Raw genomic sequence first — 19,429 nt, 5'->3', positions numbered from 1 at the left:
GCTCAAACGACTGTGAGAATTGTGTGGAGGCTAAGAATGTAATTATGCGTTCAATGAAAGAAAATGCTAGCGGTGGGTCAGTGATGACTTACTTGTCATTTAACAATAAACATTTTACTGCAAAAGCTAAAAGATTTCTCAGACAGCACTCTGGGCAACAAATCTGGCTAAATGTACAGTAACAAAAAAACAAAAAACTAGCAGCTAGCCTAGTTGTCAAAATAACGTCATCAGTTATATACTAATTACCACAATAAGTAGTAAAATAGTAGATAAAAATGGATTATGAACAATGGCTAAAAACTACATAGTCTGAGCAAAGTGTTGAACAAAAAAACTAAATCAGGATACAGGACACTAATGCTATAAACATTGAATAACATAACATCTTATTGTACAAAAATAAAATAATAAAACAAATATTTTAATAAAATATCATTAAACTTGAAGTGAACATCCTTTTACTGTTTTTCACCGTAATTCTTACTTAAAGTTACAGTAATACCGTTTACTGTATTTTACAGTATAATCACTGTAGTGGTAAACTTAATATAATTGTTTACCGATTGAGGAAAAATAACCAATTAACTGGACTTTTTTTCTGTAGCATTTTACAATTTTCCCCTTAAAACAAATACAATTCTGAACATTTTACAGTACATTATTTTATTATAATTTATTGAAAAGAACAATCTGTAATTATTGGTTGTAGGCTAAATTCATGGATTTAGTGACATTGCAATTGGGTGAAAGAGCAGAAAAAGCGCAATGGTTGGATAGCAACCAAGTTTAATTTCAAAAGTAATTTTACATTTTGTCATTTCAGAAAATAAATGTTTGATTTACTACTAAAATGGACAGAACTGGGAAAGCAAAACAATTTTGTTTAAAGATCAGTCCAAGAACAATCTGTAAATTCTATTATCTGCATGTTTAAACCATCATGAACTCATTGTAAATAAATTATCTTTAACCGCAAAGCTTGCTAAATGTAAACTGCACTAACCACAAAGCCCCCTGTCACTCTGCGGTTGGCTCACATAACTAACGATCACATGACCGGGGAGCAGGTGAGCATATGCTCCCACCACCTGTTTAATATTTAACAGTGGGAACGAGGACTTTGAGGAAGCCCCATGGCATCTGCAGTGTCTGTGTTTCTGTGGTAACGTGATTGTTAGTGCTTGTTGGAAGGCACAGGGTCCAACACAACACAATTAGGCTGGCTGGCAGCAGAGGAGCGAGCTGATGCTGATTATAATTACGTGTTGATCTCATCGCCTCCTCCTCCATCAACAGGCTCGTTTAAAAACAGATATCCGTTAGGATTGTTTTCACACGGAGTTCCCGAACGAGACTGCAGTGATGATGTTGCACTGGACATTTCGCTTTTGTTGAACACAAAGATCATCTCAGTGCTAATTATTCAATATCACCATCAGTGATCGATCAAATATTTTTAACAAAGTAATAAAATGTGAAAATCTTTGTCTATTCACTGAAACTAGCAATCTAATGAAACTTTTGTTGTTGTTGTTGTTGTTGTTGTTGCAAGAAACAAGTAATTTTTAAATGATTTTTAATATAAATTTTGGTAAGCCTTTAGTTTAGGGTTCAATTCTCACTAGTTGCATATTAGCTTGCAAATTAGGATATGGCTATTTATTTGTAAAGCACATATTAATGCTTTATGACCTTATTCTGTATCCTCAATAAAACTATCAAAACTATAAGCACACTCAAAAAAATCAACTAGCTACTTGTTGGATTTGGAAAATACAAATATGTCTGATTAATTAAAATACAACAAGTTTACTTCTGTTAAATGATTCATTCTTGTTGTTTGTAACTAAATTAAGAAATAATTAAATGAATTCGATCAGCACTTGCAGGGCTCCAAACTGCGACTAAAATGGTCGCATTTGCGACCAAATATATTTATTTGCGAGTGAAATTTATGCCAAGGTCGCCATTGGCGACAATACAAATTTACTCCCTTTGATTGTAAAATCTGCATCATACATACATGTTTTATAACCAGTAGCCTATCGCTTCATTTGTTTTGTTAACGTCATGAAATGAGACGCTTTGTGTGAACTGAGTGAAAGCGCCAAAATATGAACGGGTAAAGCGAATGTCACATTTCGCGCCAGAAAAGAAATGTCAAAGCGAAAAATATTGGACTTCTTCAAGCAATCCTCATCTCTGTCAATCACCAGCACGCATGACACACCTCTGCTAACAAAAAATATGCGATATTTTAAATGCGTCATTCTGTTCATAGAACGCTCCATATGAAAGTGTTTTTTTTTTGTTTTTTTTGCAAAGCCAATCTAGCGCTGGCTCCATGACGAGCCAATAATCAGAGTTGTTCCCTGCACCGCACAGCTTAGTTTCTAGATGTAGAAACTAGAATGTTTTGCCGGACTGGACAAAAGCGAAGCGAACTGGGAGAGATGAGACAGCGTGTGTCTGTGCGCGAGCAATAGTGCGCGAGAGAGACCGAGGGTGTCTGCGCGCGAGAGACTTCAAATAACAAGAGACCTTTCAAATAACAACTACAGAATTGTATTCACTGACATCGGGATCCCGCTTACATGGCTACCTTCCAAATAAATCAATAATTTGACACAAAATATTGATTTAAAAATGATTGTATTGCTTCCGTGTCCGTGACAACGCTATGTTTTTCATGGCAACTGTGTCTTATCAAGAAATAACATACTGCATTCTACATTAGAATTTAACCAAGCCATGTAATAATAGGTAATAATAATAACAGAAGATAATATCTCTAGTCTATCCTAATAATTATTATAAATACAATGTATATAAATACAATTTAAAATATTAATAAATTATTTATTTTTATTTATTCTGGAGATGCACTGAATTTTGGTGAATAAGAGGACCCATTTTATTTTGATGCACATTAGCAGGAAATGTAGCACAATATGAATGTAAAAAGCAGTTATAATTAGCCTATGTGACAAATCAACAAATAATCGTGATAATTAATCGTGATTATCATTTTGGCCAAAATCGTGCAGCCCTACTGAGGTATGATCACGAGACAAACAATTTTTTGTGACTTTTGTTCAAGAGCGGGCAAAGAAATAGCGGGGAAAACGGAGTTCATTACAGGAACTAACCATTTCAAAAAAGAGACTGTGAGAAAACACGGGGACAGTAACAACAAGCATAAAAATGCACGCGATCACATAATCGCGAAGAATGCTCCACAGACTGCACCGTTAGCACGTGCAGTTTCTCGTGCATGCGAGCTGCGGGAATTTATTATTTATTATATAAAAAAATTAATTTGACTGTATATAGTTCGGAAGTGACATTCAGTTCCCAAATAAGCTTCAATTCCCAGAACATTCACAAGATGAAAATGCTGAAACTGTAAGAAGAGGAGAGACATGCACACAACAGGGTGACTAAAAGTAAATGCATTGTTATGTGGCTCCTAAAAAAATTATTTGGCGCCTGTTTTTTCCCCCTATAGGAGCCAATGGCTCCTTACTTGATTTTTTTGTTTGGAGCCCTGACTTGTTGATTCAATGAGACTGAAGCGCTTCATATCAACAATTCTCTCTGGCGAGCCACTGCGCATGCTCAGCACTGCGGCGGGAAGTTTGGGAGCACGGCAGCACGCGGGTCCACTTCAGGCGGCTGGAAGTTTTTTGAGCGGTCTCGTCGTTCTGCATCCTTGATATTGAGGGGTAAGTACTTGATATTTACCTCTTTGTTTTTAGTACTGTTGGATTATAAATCAAAAATAAGTTATTAGACACTGTTTCGATTTTTCTAATCAGGATTATTTTACCAGACTTGAAGCACATGTGTTGGGTTCAATTCTGTGTCTTCGTCGAGTGTCACCCTAACGTTAATATATCACAATTCAATGTTAGCTAACGTTACGCCTAACTTAACTATTAACTAGGCTACATAACCCACATAATGTGCCATTTTTTACGATATAATGTTACCCCTGGCCCTGGGTAACGTTAGGCCTACTGGCCTGTTCACGTTATCCGAAACAACAGAAGTTAATGTTGAAACAATGTGCTCTAGAGATGCACTGATTGATCGGCTGGTGACCAGAATTAGCCGATTTTCACGTGATCGGCCATGACCCACCGACCGGTCAGTCTAACATAGGCTAATGCCGATTTTAAGCCGGTCAAATGCATTCAGGCGCCGCATGATTAACATCACGTAACATCAGCACATGTAGGAAACCTCGTGAATTACGGCCGTCTCACACCGCAAGTGTGAGCAGCGCGATTTATTTTCGACGTGCTTGTAAATCGATGAGTGCATTCACAACGGCAGCAGGAGCAGCGCGTAAAGCAAGAGCGTCGAGTGAGTAAAGTTACAGTAAGCACAGGTTTCGGCGCCGAATCTATTTTTGCTGTGCTTCTCAGCGACCTCAATTAGTGAAAGCACCTTTGATGGAGAAAATAAAAATGATTTCACACAAAAAGTGCCCAGAATGCACATAATTTGCATGTCTAACGTTAGTGTGTTTTAGCAAGAACTGCGCTTGTTTAGACTTTATGGTGACAGCAGAAATGCTCGATCGCTCTGTTTTCAAGAAAAATGGATGTACAAAGTGATTACAATAGGCCTGTGTGTGTTTTGAGAAATATCTTTATACTGCAAGGCTATATTATTTTATTGCTATTATCTGTTTTCATACAGAAGTTTAGTTTGCTAAATGTATAGGCTATCATTATATTAAATATAATAATACTCCCACACCAGGAGTAATTTATATAGGCTAGTTCTATTTTATAGTGATTCAAATAACTTTCTATGTTTTATGCAAAATGTTCTATTAAAGAAAAGATAGAAAATAAATATTTGTGTGTGCTGTAAAGTGGTTAGAATTTTTTTTAAATCGAAAACGGCTAAAACCGGTATCTGCTGTTTTTATTATCTAAATTAACCAAGGTTCCTGTGTCTCAGCAAAATATTTCAATAAACGTTATGTAACTAGACATTTCTGTCTTTTCAAACATGGAGTTCCAAAATGCCACATAATGCTAACTTACCCAGCTTATTGAATACAGTATGCAAAAAATGTCAAGTAAAATCTATGATGCAGTCGACCATATATTTGAAAAATTGCAGTAAAGGTTATGATTGAATAGGTATCATCATGGGCGTCGGAAGCAAAAAAAAAGTGGGTGGGTCCTCCTCCAGAATTTTTTTACTGGAGTAAATGTCATATATTCTGGTGCCTTTTAATTAAGCAAGTAAACTAAACTCAGCTTCACGTCGGCCTGTTCTTTGCCTCCACGTCGTGCATTAAATGCACAGCTATCCATGGATTATCCCGCTGATACCATGGTCATTTGCCAGCATTGACAACTTAAAGCTGTTATTGATGTTTGCAATGCGATATTTGACTGGAAGGGTACAACGGGCGGTTATTTTCGTCAGTTGCGGCTCATTGAGAAATATAATGTAGCGATTTCCGCGGAAATGGAGTTTAATTCATTAGGGCGTTCCTCAAGTGGAATGGATTTGACTGACGGTGCTCTGAAAACCGAACAGACATATGCGCTGAATGTAAAAGTGAGTGGGTCCAATATCATTGTTCTTAAAAAGTGGGTGGGTCTTGTCCCACCCATATACAATGGTTCCGACGCCCATGGGTATCATGCATGGTTTAATTCAGGGAATAGTTATCAATATAAGTAAAACTCTTGATATTTAGTAACAGCAGCGTATTTTCTTTGGCCCAGTATTTTTTTTTAAGTCAGTCTTTGAAATTACTGAGAATACTGCTTGTTGTGTGTCTTTCTGTTTTCTGGCCTTAGCATACACATTAGGGTAAATTAGTTACAGTTTTGCAGATTAATTTTTATACTTCTCTTTTTTCACAGCGAAATTGTTACTTTTCTTTATACAAAAAAAAACAAAAACAATATAAAGCTGTCCCCATGCTCTTCTGATGTGAACCTCACCTTTATTACATGGTAAGTAGTTTTTCGTAAAACACAGTATATATAACTAACTATCCTTGATTACTGAACTTTTCTTTCTCTTTCAGTGACGTGTATGTGGCAGTGCAGGCAGTGTGTTGCAAAGGAGAGTTGTAGGTACAAATTACTTAAGCACTATAAACTACACCATTTTTTAGGAAGCAGCAATCATTATGTTTGTGTATATTTAAATTGTCCATGCACATTTAAGACATGGGCAGGACTTAAAACCCACGTGTATAGAGTTCACCCATTACATTCTACACAGACAGCAACATGTTCATGTACTTTTCGATGTGAGATATGTGAGCGTTCTAACCTTTCCACAGAAAAAGATTTTTTTCTTCACATTGGAACACATTTGAAAAATAATGAGACCGTAAGTTGTGTATTTTTAGGTTGCTCATTCAAGACAAACATTTTAAGTACATTTTATTCACACAAAAAAAGAAAGCATAATTTACACTCACAAAAAGATTTTAAAGCAGGTTTAACTGTGTTTGCAGACGCAGCACATAGTTCTGAAGATGTAAATGCTGGATGTTCTACCGATGTGTCATATCCTGAAGTTGGTACTGAGTCAGTGTCTGAAAGTGATGATCTTGCTGTTGTCAATTTGCCCAAATTAATTGAGCAGAAAGTAGCTGTAATATTGTTGAAATTGGAACATATATATCATATTCCTGCCAGAGGTTTAGACGAATTGTTGGAAGAACTGCATTTTTTGTTAAGCGATGCTTGTACGCCACTCACAAAACGTACTCTTACAGACATTTTCAAAAGCCATAACCTCCATGTCACTCCAGCTGTAATTGAAGAACTTGCCAAATCTGTTTGTGTTTCTAACCCTGTGGCTCAAATTGTAGGGAAGTATGGACCACTTGCTACCTCCTTTAAAAGAAAACAATACTACAAACTAAATTTTAAAGTTGTAGAGCCTGCCGAGTATTTTCTATCTGTACATCAAAGGAGATCATTTCAGTATATTTCAATACTAGAGTCATTGCAGGAAATATTAAGTCACAGTCACATATTGGATAGAGTGTTAAAGGAACAAACAGCTAAAGAAAATACAGCGGACTTGTGTGGTGGTCAAAGTGTGTACAAGTCTTTTCGAGATGGCAAGCATTACACTACTAATGACTTTCTAGCTGCTCAAGAACTGAGGATCTTAATTACACTCTACATTGATGATTTTGAGGTTTGCAATCCTCTCGGGACCTCACGCAAAAAACACAAACTTTGTGGTGTATATTGGATCTTAGACAATTTACCACCAGGCTCTCATTCGGCTCTTTCATCCATTTATTTAGCAGGGCTTTGTAAAAGTGAAGATATAAAAACTTTTGGGTTTGAAAAAGTGTTGGAACCGCTGTTGAAAGATTTAGTCATCTTGGAGCAACGTGGCGTGTATATTGCTCAGTTAAATGAATGTGTTAAAGGCACTGTCACTTGCGTAATAGCTGACAACCTAGGAGCTCATGGACTTGGAGGTTTTTTAGAAAGTTTTTCTGCTGAATATATATGCAGGTTTTGTATTGCTAAGAAATCAGAAATTCAGTCATTGACTGCTGGTGCATTTGAGTGTCGAACACAGGGACTTCACGAAGCACATTTAAAATCTGTTCTGGAAACTGAAAAGGCGTGTTGTGGTGTTAAACGAGATTGTGTTTTAAGTAAGAATCTTACTCATTTTTATGTGACTGCAGGTTATCCCCCAGATGTAGTACATGATTTGTTCGAGGGTGTTATACCAGTGGAGCTAGCACATTGTTTAGCTCTTTTTATCTCAAAGAAATATTTTACTCTTGAGAAACTAAACCACTTAGTTCAAAATTTTGAGTACAAATGGGGAGATAAAACGAATCGTCCTCACCAGATACCAAAAACTTTCTCAGTAAAGAAAAGTATCGGTGGAAATGCCCACGAAAACTGGGCTCTGCTTAGATTGTTGCCTTTCATTGTTGGTCCTCTTGTTCCTGAGACTGAACCTGCCTGGCATGTTATTTTGGATCTTAAGGACATAGTGGAGCTTGTTGTAGCCCCTGTCCTTTCTGATGAATCAATATCATATCTTGAATGTAAAATCAGTGAACATCGCCAGAGATACCAAGAGCTCTTTCCAAATGTTAACCTTCTTCCTAAGCATCATTATTTAGAACATTACCCTCTTATGATTCGCCTCTTTGGACCTCTTGTTCATAGGTGGACAATGAGGTTTGAGGCAAAGCATAGTTTTTTTAAACAGGTTGCTCGCCATACCAATTGCTTTAAAAATATACCTCTTACACTTGCCAGAAAACATCAGCTCATGATTGCGTCTCATTTGCACTCATCTGACCAAAGAACATCTTTTGTGGTAACTAATACCTCACCAGTGCCAGTTGATTTGCTGAAATCTGACATTGCAGTCGCGATCAAGCATAGGTTACCAGATGAGACCGATGCCCATTTGACATCAAATGTGTCATACAATGGAATGAACTACAGCAAAGGAATGATTGTTGTCCATGGGCATTTATTTGGTCTGCCTGAGTTTGCGGAAATATTGCAGATCTGTATTTTGCAAGGCAAGGTCCATTTTGTAGTGAAAAAGTTGGGTGCTTGGTACAGAGACCACTTCAGAGCTTTTGAGTTGAGTATGTCACATGTAAAAGAGATGGTTCTCATTGAGCATGGGGAACTCTTGGATGACTACCCGTTGGCAGCTTATTCAGTAGCAGGAATGCGTCTTGTCACACTGAAGAGACACGTTGAGTGGCTGGGAAAACATTAAGAACTGTTTGTGAGTATCTTTCCACAATACATAACATGGCAAAGTTGATATCCGTCAGAATTTGCACTAGGGCTATTAATGCTAAAAAAGAAAATTAGGGGGCTGGTCCGACAGAACTTTTAAGCAGCCTCGTCTGGCTTAAAAAAAAAAATAATTACAATGAGTGAATCATTTTCCTTGCTGCATTTTTCTCCGCTATGCACCAAACATATTTAGCTGGAGTCCCCTGAAGTTCTCGAGTTGCACAAAACCCTGACTCAGAACCAACAAAATGCCCAACATCATTTGCATTTTTGTTCAGTCTGTGTCTTCTATGGCAACATAATGAGCCTTACGTTTTTACACCTGCAAGTAGTGTTCTGTCGGATCCGGTCCCTACATAGTTACAAAATATTTGAAACAAATATTTTTTTTTTTTTGTTTTGACCAGACACAATTTTAGATTTGATATAAAACACACACTTCTGTCTAATTGTCTCTTTAGTTTAAGATTTAATTTTTTTTTTCTGTTGTCTTTTAATATTTAGATCTACACAATGACCCAGCCTATTAGACTGAGAATCATCGTTGGTGAAAATGATGCCAGGAAGCTTGTTCTGCCAAGGGGACTTCCAGACTCCATAGAGGAATTGTGCCAGACAATAAAGACAAGTTTTGGATTACAGCAAGATATTCGTCTTCAATATCAAGATGCAGATTTTGGAAATGAATACCTAAATCTGTCAGAAATCTGTGAAATACAAGATAAAGCAAGTCTTAAAGTGATCTACTTGCAAAGTAATGCAACAGAAGATTATGCAATAACACAAGAACTTCCCCAAGAAGTACAGGGCCCAGCAGAATGCTCAATCATCTCTTCGGGTGAAACAGAACCTGTTACATCTCAAGGTTCAGCTTCATCTACAAGGCAGTGGGTCTGGCCAAGTGTTTTTACTATCCCACATTTCAAATATGACGCAGAACTTGAACTTGAGATGGCTAACACTTACTACAAAACAAATGCAACTCTTTTGAAACCTTCACCAAAGCTAAAATCCCACATTTTGGAGAGACTTGCAGAGGAAATCATTAAGTTCAAAGCCTACCCTAGTGACAATGATCTGAATGATGTTGCAGAAGCTCTTGTCAAAACACATCCTTGTCTGAGAGAACAGGGGTCTTTCAATGGCTGTTATGGCTGGAAGATTAGCCTGAAGTATAAAATGGCAAACTTACGGACCAAACTAAGAGGCCTGGGATGTGCTGAGGTGGAGATAAATTCACTGAAGAACAAGGCCACTGACAAAAAAAGTCTAGCAGCATTGAATGTGAAGAAACCAAAACGAGCCGAAGTTAATTACTGTCCACAGCATCCAAAAGGAGAAACTGATGACAGTCTGGAGCAGGAGAGAATCGCAATGCTTTCAGAAATTAAAAAGAGAAACAATGACCACATAGTGATTGAGAAAATGGAAAAGACTTTCTCTTACAGAAGACAAGAAGTTCTTCAAGCAGAGCCTATGGTTGCAGACTTTAAAAGCAGATGGCCAGCTCTCTTCAATGTGAAAGAGGTGTGTATCTCATCACATCAGGTTTATATACGCCCCATTAAAAAAAATTCTAATATATATATATACACAAATACAGACTGAAACACATTTAAGAGAACAGAAAGATGAAAAAAAATTAAGCTCTTATACTTTTAATTTAAAAAACAGAGTAGGCCATATTTAGATTGCTGTGTACATGTCGTCTTAACTATCTTGTTGCTGATAGAGATGCTGAAACAGCTTTTTTTGTTTTATCCTTCTGTAATGATGAGAGTTAACTAAATTATTATCAATGTTTTTTTCAGATTGATAGGGAGTTCTTGCGGATTTCTACTTTACCACTTCTTTCTACATTCTTTGCTGAGCTTGACCGGTACTCACCGCGATTGATAGAGATCTTCAGTAGAAAAGGCGGGCAAGCAGGAAAGAAAATCACAAAGATCATGGATGCCATCTCCAAGGTTTGTATTGATAAATGGCTTTAATAGTCATTCTCAATGCAGATGAAAATACAGATGCAGTTTGGCATTTTCTTCCCAAACAGTATTTTTTAGCTGTGCCACCACTGAAGTTTGAGTAAATCTTGTCCCCACCCCACAGGATGATACTATACATACCCGAAGAGCCTGTGTCATCAAGTCTCTCTGCACCTACCTGAATGAGGACTCTGAAAAACTGGTGAAGGCATATTCGGTAAGTTGATAAGAAAATACAGTTTCAAAAGCCCACTGAATCTGAACTTGTGCCATGTTTTCCCCTATTTGCTACAACAAACATATTCTTCGTTTATTCATTCATTCATTACCTCTTCAAAACATTACAATAATACTGTTTTAAGGTACACAGTAGATTAGGTACAGTGAAATGGGTCTCCCAAAGAAGCAAAAAAAAGCTTATAAGTAGGGGCCCATAGTTCTTAAATGGTTAGTTACAGACAATGTGCAGTGAGACACAATAGATACACACAAAATGTACTATAACATACGTTACAACAACATACTTACTCATACATACAAACATATACATACAAACATACACACATCCCAGTAATCCATGAAGATCAGTTTTGGAAAATTAGATATAGGTTAATAAAAACTTGTGTTTTAATTGTCTTTTGAAGTTGGAGATAGAGGGTAACACCTTAATACCATCATCAACCCTGTTCCAAATCTGCGGCCCCCTACAAACAACACTCATACTGGCGCGCACATGTCTGCGATATTTTCCAAATATAAGTGGTTTGATTCTCGTTTGGTATATATGCTGGGAGCTGGAGATAGGAACAAGATTACTCAATCTAGGGTTCATGTTATTTACAATTTGAAACATTAAACAAGCATTATGATATTCATTTAGCTCAGCTAGTCTCAATAACTTAAAGCGATAGAATAGAGGGCGGGTCGTAGAATTTGTCTCTGACCAGGACAGAGCCCGTATGGCTTTCTTTTGCAACGATTCAAGTTTTTTTAGATGACTTGTGAAGGTGTTGCACCATATAACATTACAGTAATTGAGATGTGGTTCAAACAAAGTTTTATACAACATCATAAGGGCAGATAGAGGAAGAAAATGTCTGATCTTATAAAACAAGCCAACATACCTTGATAATTTACTTACAAGATGGTCAATATGACATTTAAAGCTAAGAGAATCATCAATGAGGACCCCCAGAAATTTCGTTGAGTACACTCTTTTTATCACCTGCCCATTAATTTTAATCAGGCAGTGAGCAGGGTTTTTAAAAAAAGACGATTTTTTGTTCGAATTAAATAAAATGAAATTTGTTTTGCTGATATTTAATGACAGTTTGTTGCATTTAAACCAGGTGTCAACTTTGGTTAACTCTGAGTTTACTATATCTTGTAGCATATGTGGATTCCTGTGTGATGTAAATAGATTTGTGTCGTCAGCAAAGATTATTTTATGAAATATTTTAGAGGAATTTATAAAATCATTTATGTATAGAATGAATAAAAGTGGCCCCAAGATTGAACCCTGGGGTACCCCATAAATGATAGGCTTACAAATAGAGTTTTGATCATTGACATGGACATACTGTTCCCTCTCATTTAGATAACTTCTGAACCATTCAAGTGCGAGACCTCTGATACCATAGTGATGTAATTTGTGCAATAAGATATTAAAGTCGATGGTGTCAAATGCTTTTGATAGGTCCAAGAAGATACCAACACCGCATTTTCCCTCTTCAATACAGTCATTAATTTGTTCTAATAAGTCGAGTATTGCCATACAGGTTGTGCTCTTTTTCCTGAAACCATATTGTGAAGGAACAAGAATATCCAATTTGTCAAGATACCCACTGAGTCTATTATATACCACTTTCTCCAATACTTTAGAGAAAGTGGGTAGAATTGATATGGGCCGGTAATTGCTCATATCATTTTTGTCGCCCAATTTAAAGATTGGGATTATTTTAGCAATTTTTGTCATTTTAGGTACAATACCAGTTAATAAAGAAAGATTAATACAGTGAGCCAATGGCTCTACAATGACGTTCGCTATGGCCTTCATGATCCTACTACATATTCCATCCACACCAGCGGAGCATGAGCTCCTCAAGTCTAAGATGATCTTGAGGAGTTCAGCACCGTCTGTTGGCATCATAAAAAATGAGTGAGTGTAGCTACCAGAGAGAAAATGCTTGAAGGTGACACCCTGGGGTTGGCTTATCTTTTTAAACAGATTTGCGCCTATTGAAGCAAAATGATTATTAAAAGTCTGTGCTAGATCAGCTTTGGCATCACTGATGTCAGGTAGAACAGTCGATTTATGTCTCCTATTAAGAACTTCATTTAAGACATTCCATGACCTCCTGCAGTCCCCCTGCGAAGCTTTTAACAGTTCCGTGTAGTGAAATCGTTTTCTTTTTCTTATGATCTGTGTTAATTTATTTTTATAGGAAATATATTTCTCTTTTTTTAAAATAGAAGGATTTTTTATGTAGGATTTATAGAGCCTACCTTTATATTTAATCGACTTCAAAATCCCCTTTGTAATCCAAGGGCTCTGGAGGGTAGTGCTGCATCTGACAGTCTTCTCAGGAATTGTGTCATGGATGGAATCTTGAATGATCTTTATCAGACTGTCATATGCAGCATCAGGAGTCACACTGTCATAGACAGAGTCCCATGGCTTGGCCTGTAAATTAACAGTTAACTGTTGTAAGTTTCTCTCGTTGGTGATTTTAAATTTAGTTTTTGAAAGTGAAGGAGAGGATAATTTACCAGAGCCAAAAAATATTACAATGGGGAAATGATCTGTGATGTCAGACTGCACGACTCCTGTCTCCATCTTAGTATTTTGAATATTAGTCACGATATTATCAATAATTGTTTTGGATGTCAGTGTAACTCTAGTAAATCTATTGATGGTGGGAAAAAAAGAGGAGGAATGCAATGTGTTCATGAAGTCATGTTTTGCCCTGTCTTCCTTAGAGATATCAATGTTATAGTCACCAAGAATTATGCAATCTTTTTTTTGCTTATTTAGTTTATGTAATAGGTCTTCCAATTTACTGCAAAATGTGTCGAAAGCAGAATCTGGTGGACGATAAATAACACCTACAATAAATGTTTTGTCAGAATTTTTAATCTCAATAAATAAAGACTCACAGTGGTCATCCTCTAAGTAATAATCACAGATATTAACTCGTAGACTGCTCTTAACATAAAGGCAGACCCCTCCACCTGTTCTATTTGGTCTGTTCTTAATGTGTAGATTATACCCATCGATGTTAAATAAATCGGCATTTGAAAAGTCATTGAGCCAGGTTTCACTACATCCAATAACATCAAAATGACAGCTTAAATTAGATAATAGGGAGGTTAAATCAGAGTGATGTTTGTTTAGGCTTCTGATGTTTAAGTGCAACAGTGAATAATTATATATATAATTTAATGGTTTTAGATTATCAAGGTCAAAAGCATTACAAGTTATATTGTCACCCATGTCAATGCAGTGCTGAGATTCTCCAACGATATTAAGATCATCAAAACCCATTTAAATAGTACAACTTGATCATGGAATTTTCTGGAATTACATTGAAACATTTACACGGCAGTAGCCACAAACGCAAACGTAGCAACAAAACACACATACATACACATAACACACACATACGGAAATATTGTAGTACCATTGTGTAGTAATTTGTACCACGCCGCAGTCATCAGCGCCAACTTGCAAAAAAAAAACCCCGTAAAATGTCTCACCTTTCCGTCCTGAAAAACATTGTCCAAGCCTCCCGTAAAAGGGAGTAGTCTATTGGAGACATTAAGTCATGATAGAGTCAAGATAGAGACACTGTCTCCCGTAATCAGCAAAAGTGGGTGCAAGTCACCGTTGTCAATGGAGGATGCAAAAATAGGAACTCTACTTCAAACAACAGTAACAAGTCGTAGCCTGCAGCATCCTCGTAGCATGAATATAGGCGACCATGATCTTATGCGTTCCGTGAGGGCAAGGAGACAATAAAGGCTTTGGCCTCAGCAACAGTTGGAAAGTGTTTCTTACCTCCCGACTCCATCTTGATGTAAAGCCTGGCCGGGTACAGCAGGGCCGGCTTGAACCCTCGCTCGTACAACTCCGACATGACCACCTTAAACTCGTTCCGCTGCTGCACAACCTCTGGAGGATAATCCTCAAATACAAGGATGGAATGGTCCCGGAATTTCAGCCTACCCCTCATGGTCCGGGCATGACGGATGATCTTGTCCTTTACCTGGAACCTGAGGAGACGGATGATGACCGGTCTTGGCCGCTGGTTGGGTGGTGGTTTAAGGGCCAGGGCTCTGTGAGCCCGTTCACACTCCACAGGCGAATCGATGACCGCTCTAAAGACCTCCTCGAGCATCTTGGCGAAGAAAACTGTCGGTTGTATCCCCTCCACGGATTCAGGTACACCGATTACCCTGATGTTGTTACGCCGGCTTCGTGATTCGAGGTCGACAACTTTAATTGCTAGTTTAGCATGGTCCGTCTGGAGCTTGACAATAGCTTCATTGGCAGCTTTCAGGCATGTCTCTCGCGCGTCACCTTCACTTTCAAGAATTTCGAGTTTCTCAGCATGTTCTGTCACTGTAGTTATGACACCGTTCAATTTGGTCTCGAGAGCTGAGAGAGTTCGTTTGAAGTCCTCGGAGATGGCGGTTCGGTGAGACTCAAGCAGGTGGGTGAGTGACGCCATGGTGACCGCTTCGGCGTTTGAGTCGGTTTGCACTGCTTTAGCCTTCGGCATAGTTGCAGCAGATCAGCAAGATGTATATCCACCACTTTTAGATTTTAGGAGCGAATTAGGTTACAATCGGTGAGGTTATTGGGCAAACATTTGCAAGAGCGCGAGACGCAGCGTGCCTCACATGTTACCTCATCACGTGACTCAATATCAATATGACATGAGAGAACACATAACTGTCAAATTACTGAGCTGGACAAATTGTTAATTCATAGGAAACTCATGGTACACCATGACAAAGTTCTTATGTGAATTGGTTGATGCACTAAACCAATGAATGTTTTATTCATATTGGTTGAGCTCTTTTGGGGCATAATTTACATAAAAAATAAACGGTATCAGAAACTGAAACTGTAAATGCATACTTTGGTTTTTATTGCTATTATATTCTTAGATGTTTCTAATGTTTTAGCCACCTCGTTCATTTTAAATATGTTGGCCAGTTAAATTATAACAATCTTATAATATAATTCACTACAATAACACTCCAGCACCCACTGTGACCTCAATAATAAACAGCAGAATTATCACCTTTCGGACAGTTTCAAGTTAAAAACTGAGGAATTATAACTTTGTAAATGTAGAATTCACAGCAGAGCTCCTGTATTGGATTGATGTTTACTTTGCAAGTGTACCTAATAAAGTGGTTAGTGAGTGTATAAGTGTGCAATTCTTGTAATAAATATTTGATCTAATTTTTGATTGTGATCTTTCATGCATTTCGTCCCACAGGATTCAGACTTTGAGTCACAACGTGCAATGGAGCAAACTGTGATGGGAGTGTATGTAATACTGAAGGAGGGAGCGCTGCCTGACGATGACCCAGCAGACATTGGTGTCCTAATTGAAGGTGTGGAAGTCCTCAGTGACTTGAGTAGCATTGCACAGGCTTGTGCTCTGTTATTTGGACTGATATACTGTTTGAACCTAAGCTACCCATCAGAGCTCAAATGCACTTTTGAAGTCTGGCAGAAGATCTTTCTAAATCTAAATGGACAGATGTTGTCATCCAAGGCACAGTTCCTCAAAAACAAGCTTTTGGAGTAAGTGAGCTTGAAAAAGACAAAAGTCAATCAGAAAGCACTTTTGGAGTTCTGCAGTTCTGGTGTTCCGTAGATATGTGGACAACTGTTATTAATGGCACAATTTTGCTAAAACAAGCTTCTGGAGCCTGTAACCCGTGAACCCTGAAACAAGACTTAAGTCAAACTAAATGCACTTGGAGTTTCTTATGTATATGGACAACTTAATTTTGGCACAGTTCCTCCAAACAAAGCTACTGGAGCACGTGAGCTTAAACAAGACAGGTGTACTTCTGAAAGATGCACATTTTACGTTGGATAGAAGCTCTTTTACAGACAACTGTCTATGGTGCTGGAGTAATTTTTTAGAGAGCTTTTAAATGGACTGAGACTAAAACACTGTTTTACCAAAGGAATAACTGGCTGAAGCAGTTGTTACACACTTACAAATATTTTCTGGGAGTGGAGTAGTAACTATTGCACAGTATTAGGTTGTTTATTTTCAGATGTGAAGCATTATAGCTACACCGAGAATTTAGAATTATCAAAATTTTCATGCAATATCACAGCAAGTTGCTGGAAGGTTTTTTTTTTTTTTTAAATAGTATTGCATCAGACTTTTTTTTATTATTATTTTACAGCTCAAAAAATTGTTACACTCACAAATGTTTGTTTTTATGTTATAAATTAATGTTTGTTCAAATGTTTAAAAAAAATTGTGTCAGGCCAAGGTTTAAAAATTCCCTAAAAGGGTCGTGTTAAAATGGCTTAATTTTTCAGATGTGAAGCAACTGGTAATTTTTATAATTTATCAAAATAATTTTCTTGTGATATCACAGCAAGCTGCTGTAAGGGTTTTATTATATATATATATTAGGGCTGTAACGATACAGCAAACCCACGATTCGGTTCGTATCCCGATTTCTGACCCACGATTCGATACAAACCGCGATTCTTGCGAGGAGGGAGGATTTTAAAAGCCAAATAAATAAATAAATAGCTAAAGCTATAACTCTGTTTTCTTGTAACAAAATACTTTTGAAAAACAAACAGAACTATACTCCATTGTGGAGATGATTCGAGCATGTTAAAAATTCTTCTGAGGTAACCGAGGCTTACTGTCTGTGCTGTAAACCACAAATAATATATTGCCTATTCCGCATGACCCGCATCTCAATCGCAGGAATAACGCTTGCCACAAAGTGAACGCGCCTATATAGAGAAATGCACACTTCCTACGAATTAGCCTAAGCAGCCATTTCTTTATGTTTTGAATTAACGTTAAATCAAGTAAAAGTATTTCAAGCTTTCTATATAAGTTTCGATTCGTTTATGAGGTGAGTTCCAGTTCACGCGCGCGCCGGTGCCACACACACACACACACACACACACATACAAGCAAACACCGCGCGCTTTGCTCACTTGCTCTGGTGTTTGCTTGTGTGTGTGTGTGCTCACGCGCGCGCGTGTGTGTGTGTGCTCACGCGCGCGCGTGTGTGCGTGTGGGGGAGAGGTGCGATTTTTTAATAATAATCAAATGATACCGCAGCGATCTTCGAATATTATTTTTGCTTGAAATTCCCATACCTAATATGTAAAAGACCCCGTCACAGCCCTAGGATCTATTCTGGACGAGAAAGATAAGTCTGGGAAGGGGTGTGTCGATCGCGATCTGCCTTCTCACACCGCGACACAGGTTCGTGGATCTGAGTGTCGCGATTTCGGTTTAATATCGTAAATCGTTACAGCCCTAATATATATATATATATTTTTTTTTTTTTTTTTTTTTATGGTATTGCATCAGAATATCTTTTTTGTTATTATTTTACAGCTCAAATTGTTACAAATGTTTGTTTTGTTAAATTCATGTTCATTCATGCTTATTTAAAAAAAAAAAAAAAAAAATCTGTATCAGGCCATGTCAGGTTTACCTTAAAAATTCCCAAAAAGGAGTGTGTTAAAATGGCTTAATTTTTCTACCGAAGTTTTACGAACAAAAGAGCGTTAAAGTCCTACAAGCGTTGCTTGGGGATCAGTTTTCTCAAGAGTCAAGATTTTGTTAGCTAAATGTCTTTAAATGCATTCTGTTACAAAAACAAAAAGGATGGGAGACTTAAAGTGAAGAAAGCAGATTAAACTTGATTGGTGCATGTTTAAAGCCCAATAAAAAATAAAAGTTTAAATTGTTGCATGTTTTCTGTGCTTTTTTTGTAGATTACTAAAGTTTTGGTAATGTCATGCTTTTTAGTGCTGTCATCTAAAACAAATGTAATTGAAACAACAAGACAAGACATTATACTACCAAAACAAGACATTAACTAGTTGATTTAACAAGGCAGAATTTTGTTGAATTGAAGTGCTTTACCGTCATTGAGTGAATAAAAATAAATTTGATTAGAAGAACACAATACAAACATTTTGATTCAATTAGTTGCAAAGAAGTTACATTGACATATTAAAATCATGTTGGATCTACAAATGTATATTGTGTTCATATAAAATATTCAAAGTAGTTCAAGTTTACTTGATTTGATTAGATGCATAATGGGTGCTACGATTAAATCATGTTCATTCAACAATTTATTTTTTTGAGTGCAGTAGTTTATTAAGGCAACATTTTTTGTTAATAGTGAGAATAATACCTGAATCTAAAGTGTGACCTAAATTGTATATAACAATGACATAAAATGTATTGCTAAATACAAATAAAATATAACATTCATAAAAAAAGATAATATTATTTTGTATTATATTGTGTCTGACTGTTCATGTTTCATTCAGACAAATGCAAATTTAACACATTCTAAATAATCAATATTTTTATTTCATAAATATGTTTGAAATTATGT

At 37.0% G+C, this 19,429-nt stretch overlaps 2 protein-coding genes across 7 annotated transcripts in view; one reads left to right on the top strand and one right to left on the bottom strand.

Moving 5' to 3' along the window:
• Window positions 1-19,429, bottom strand: part of LOC306983272 (uncharacterized protein) — a 60,463-nt gene that overhangs the window by 20,571 nt on the left and 20,463 nt on the right. The window lies entirely within an intron of this gene.
• Window positions 3,606-17,448, top strand: LOC307012677 (uncharacterized protein). Of its 4 annotated transcripts, none has more exons than XM_079639594.1 (7): window positions 3,606-3,728; window positions 5,901-5,993; window positions 6,068-6,112; window positions 9,303-10,325; window positions 10,610-10,765; window positions 10,905-10,997; window positions 16,291-17,448. In XM_079639594.1, exons 4-7 carry the CDS (start codon window positions 9,312-9,314, stop codon window positions 16,603-16,605), a joined length of 1,578 nt encoding a protein of 525 aa, XP_079495720.1. In that variant the 5' UTR covers window positions 3,606-3,728; window positions 5,901-5,993; window positions 6,068-6,112; window positions 9,303-9,311; the 3' UTR covers window positions 16,606-17,448. The 4 variants fall into 4 exon arrangements, with proteins under 4 accessions (XP_079495720.1, XP_079495719.1, XP_079495718.1 ...); XM_079639593.1 differs by having other exon boundaries at window positions 6,068-6,116; XM_079639592.1 differs by having other exon boundaries at window positions 6,068-8,784.

This window comes from Phoxinus phoxinus (genome assembly GCF_949152265.1).
Source record: "Phoxinus phoxinus genome assembly, chromosome: 16".
NCBI lineage: Eukaryota > Metazoa > Chordata > Actinopteri > Cypriniformes > Leuciscidae > Phoxinus > Phoxinus phoxinus.
Note: the sequence above shows the minus strand (reverse complement) of the source record. Positions and strands in the feature narration are given on the sequence as shown.

Bases quoted from the DNA above. Each gene is read 5' to 3' on its own strand.
- LOC307012677 (XM_079639594.1), top strand. From the start codon at position 9,312: ATGACCCAGCCTATTAGACTGAGAATCATCGTTGGTGAAAATGATGCC. The intron at 10,766-10,904 runs GTTTGTATTGAT...CCCACCCCACAG, and splicing joins TCATGGATGCCATCTCCAAG to GATGATACTATACATACCCG. The intron at 10,998-16,290 runs GTAAGTTGATAA...TTCGTCCCACAG, and splicing joins AACTGGTGAAGGCATATTCG to GATTCAGACTTTGAGTCACA.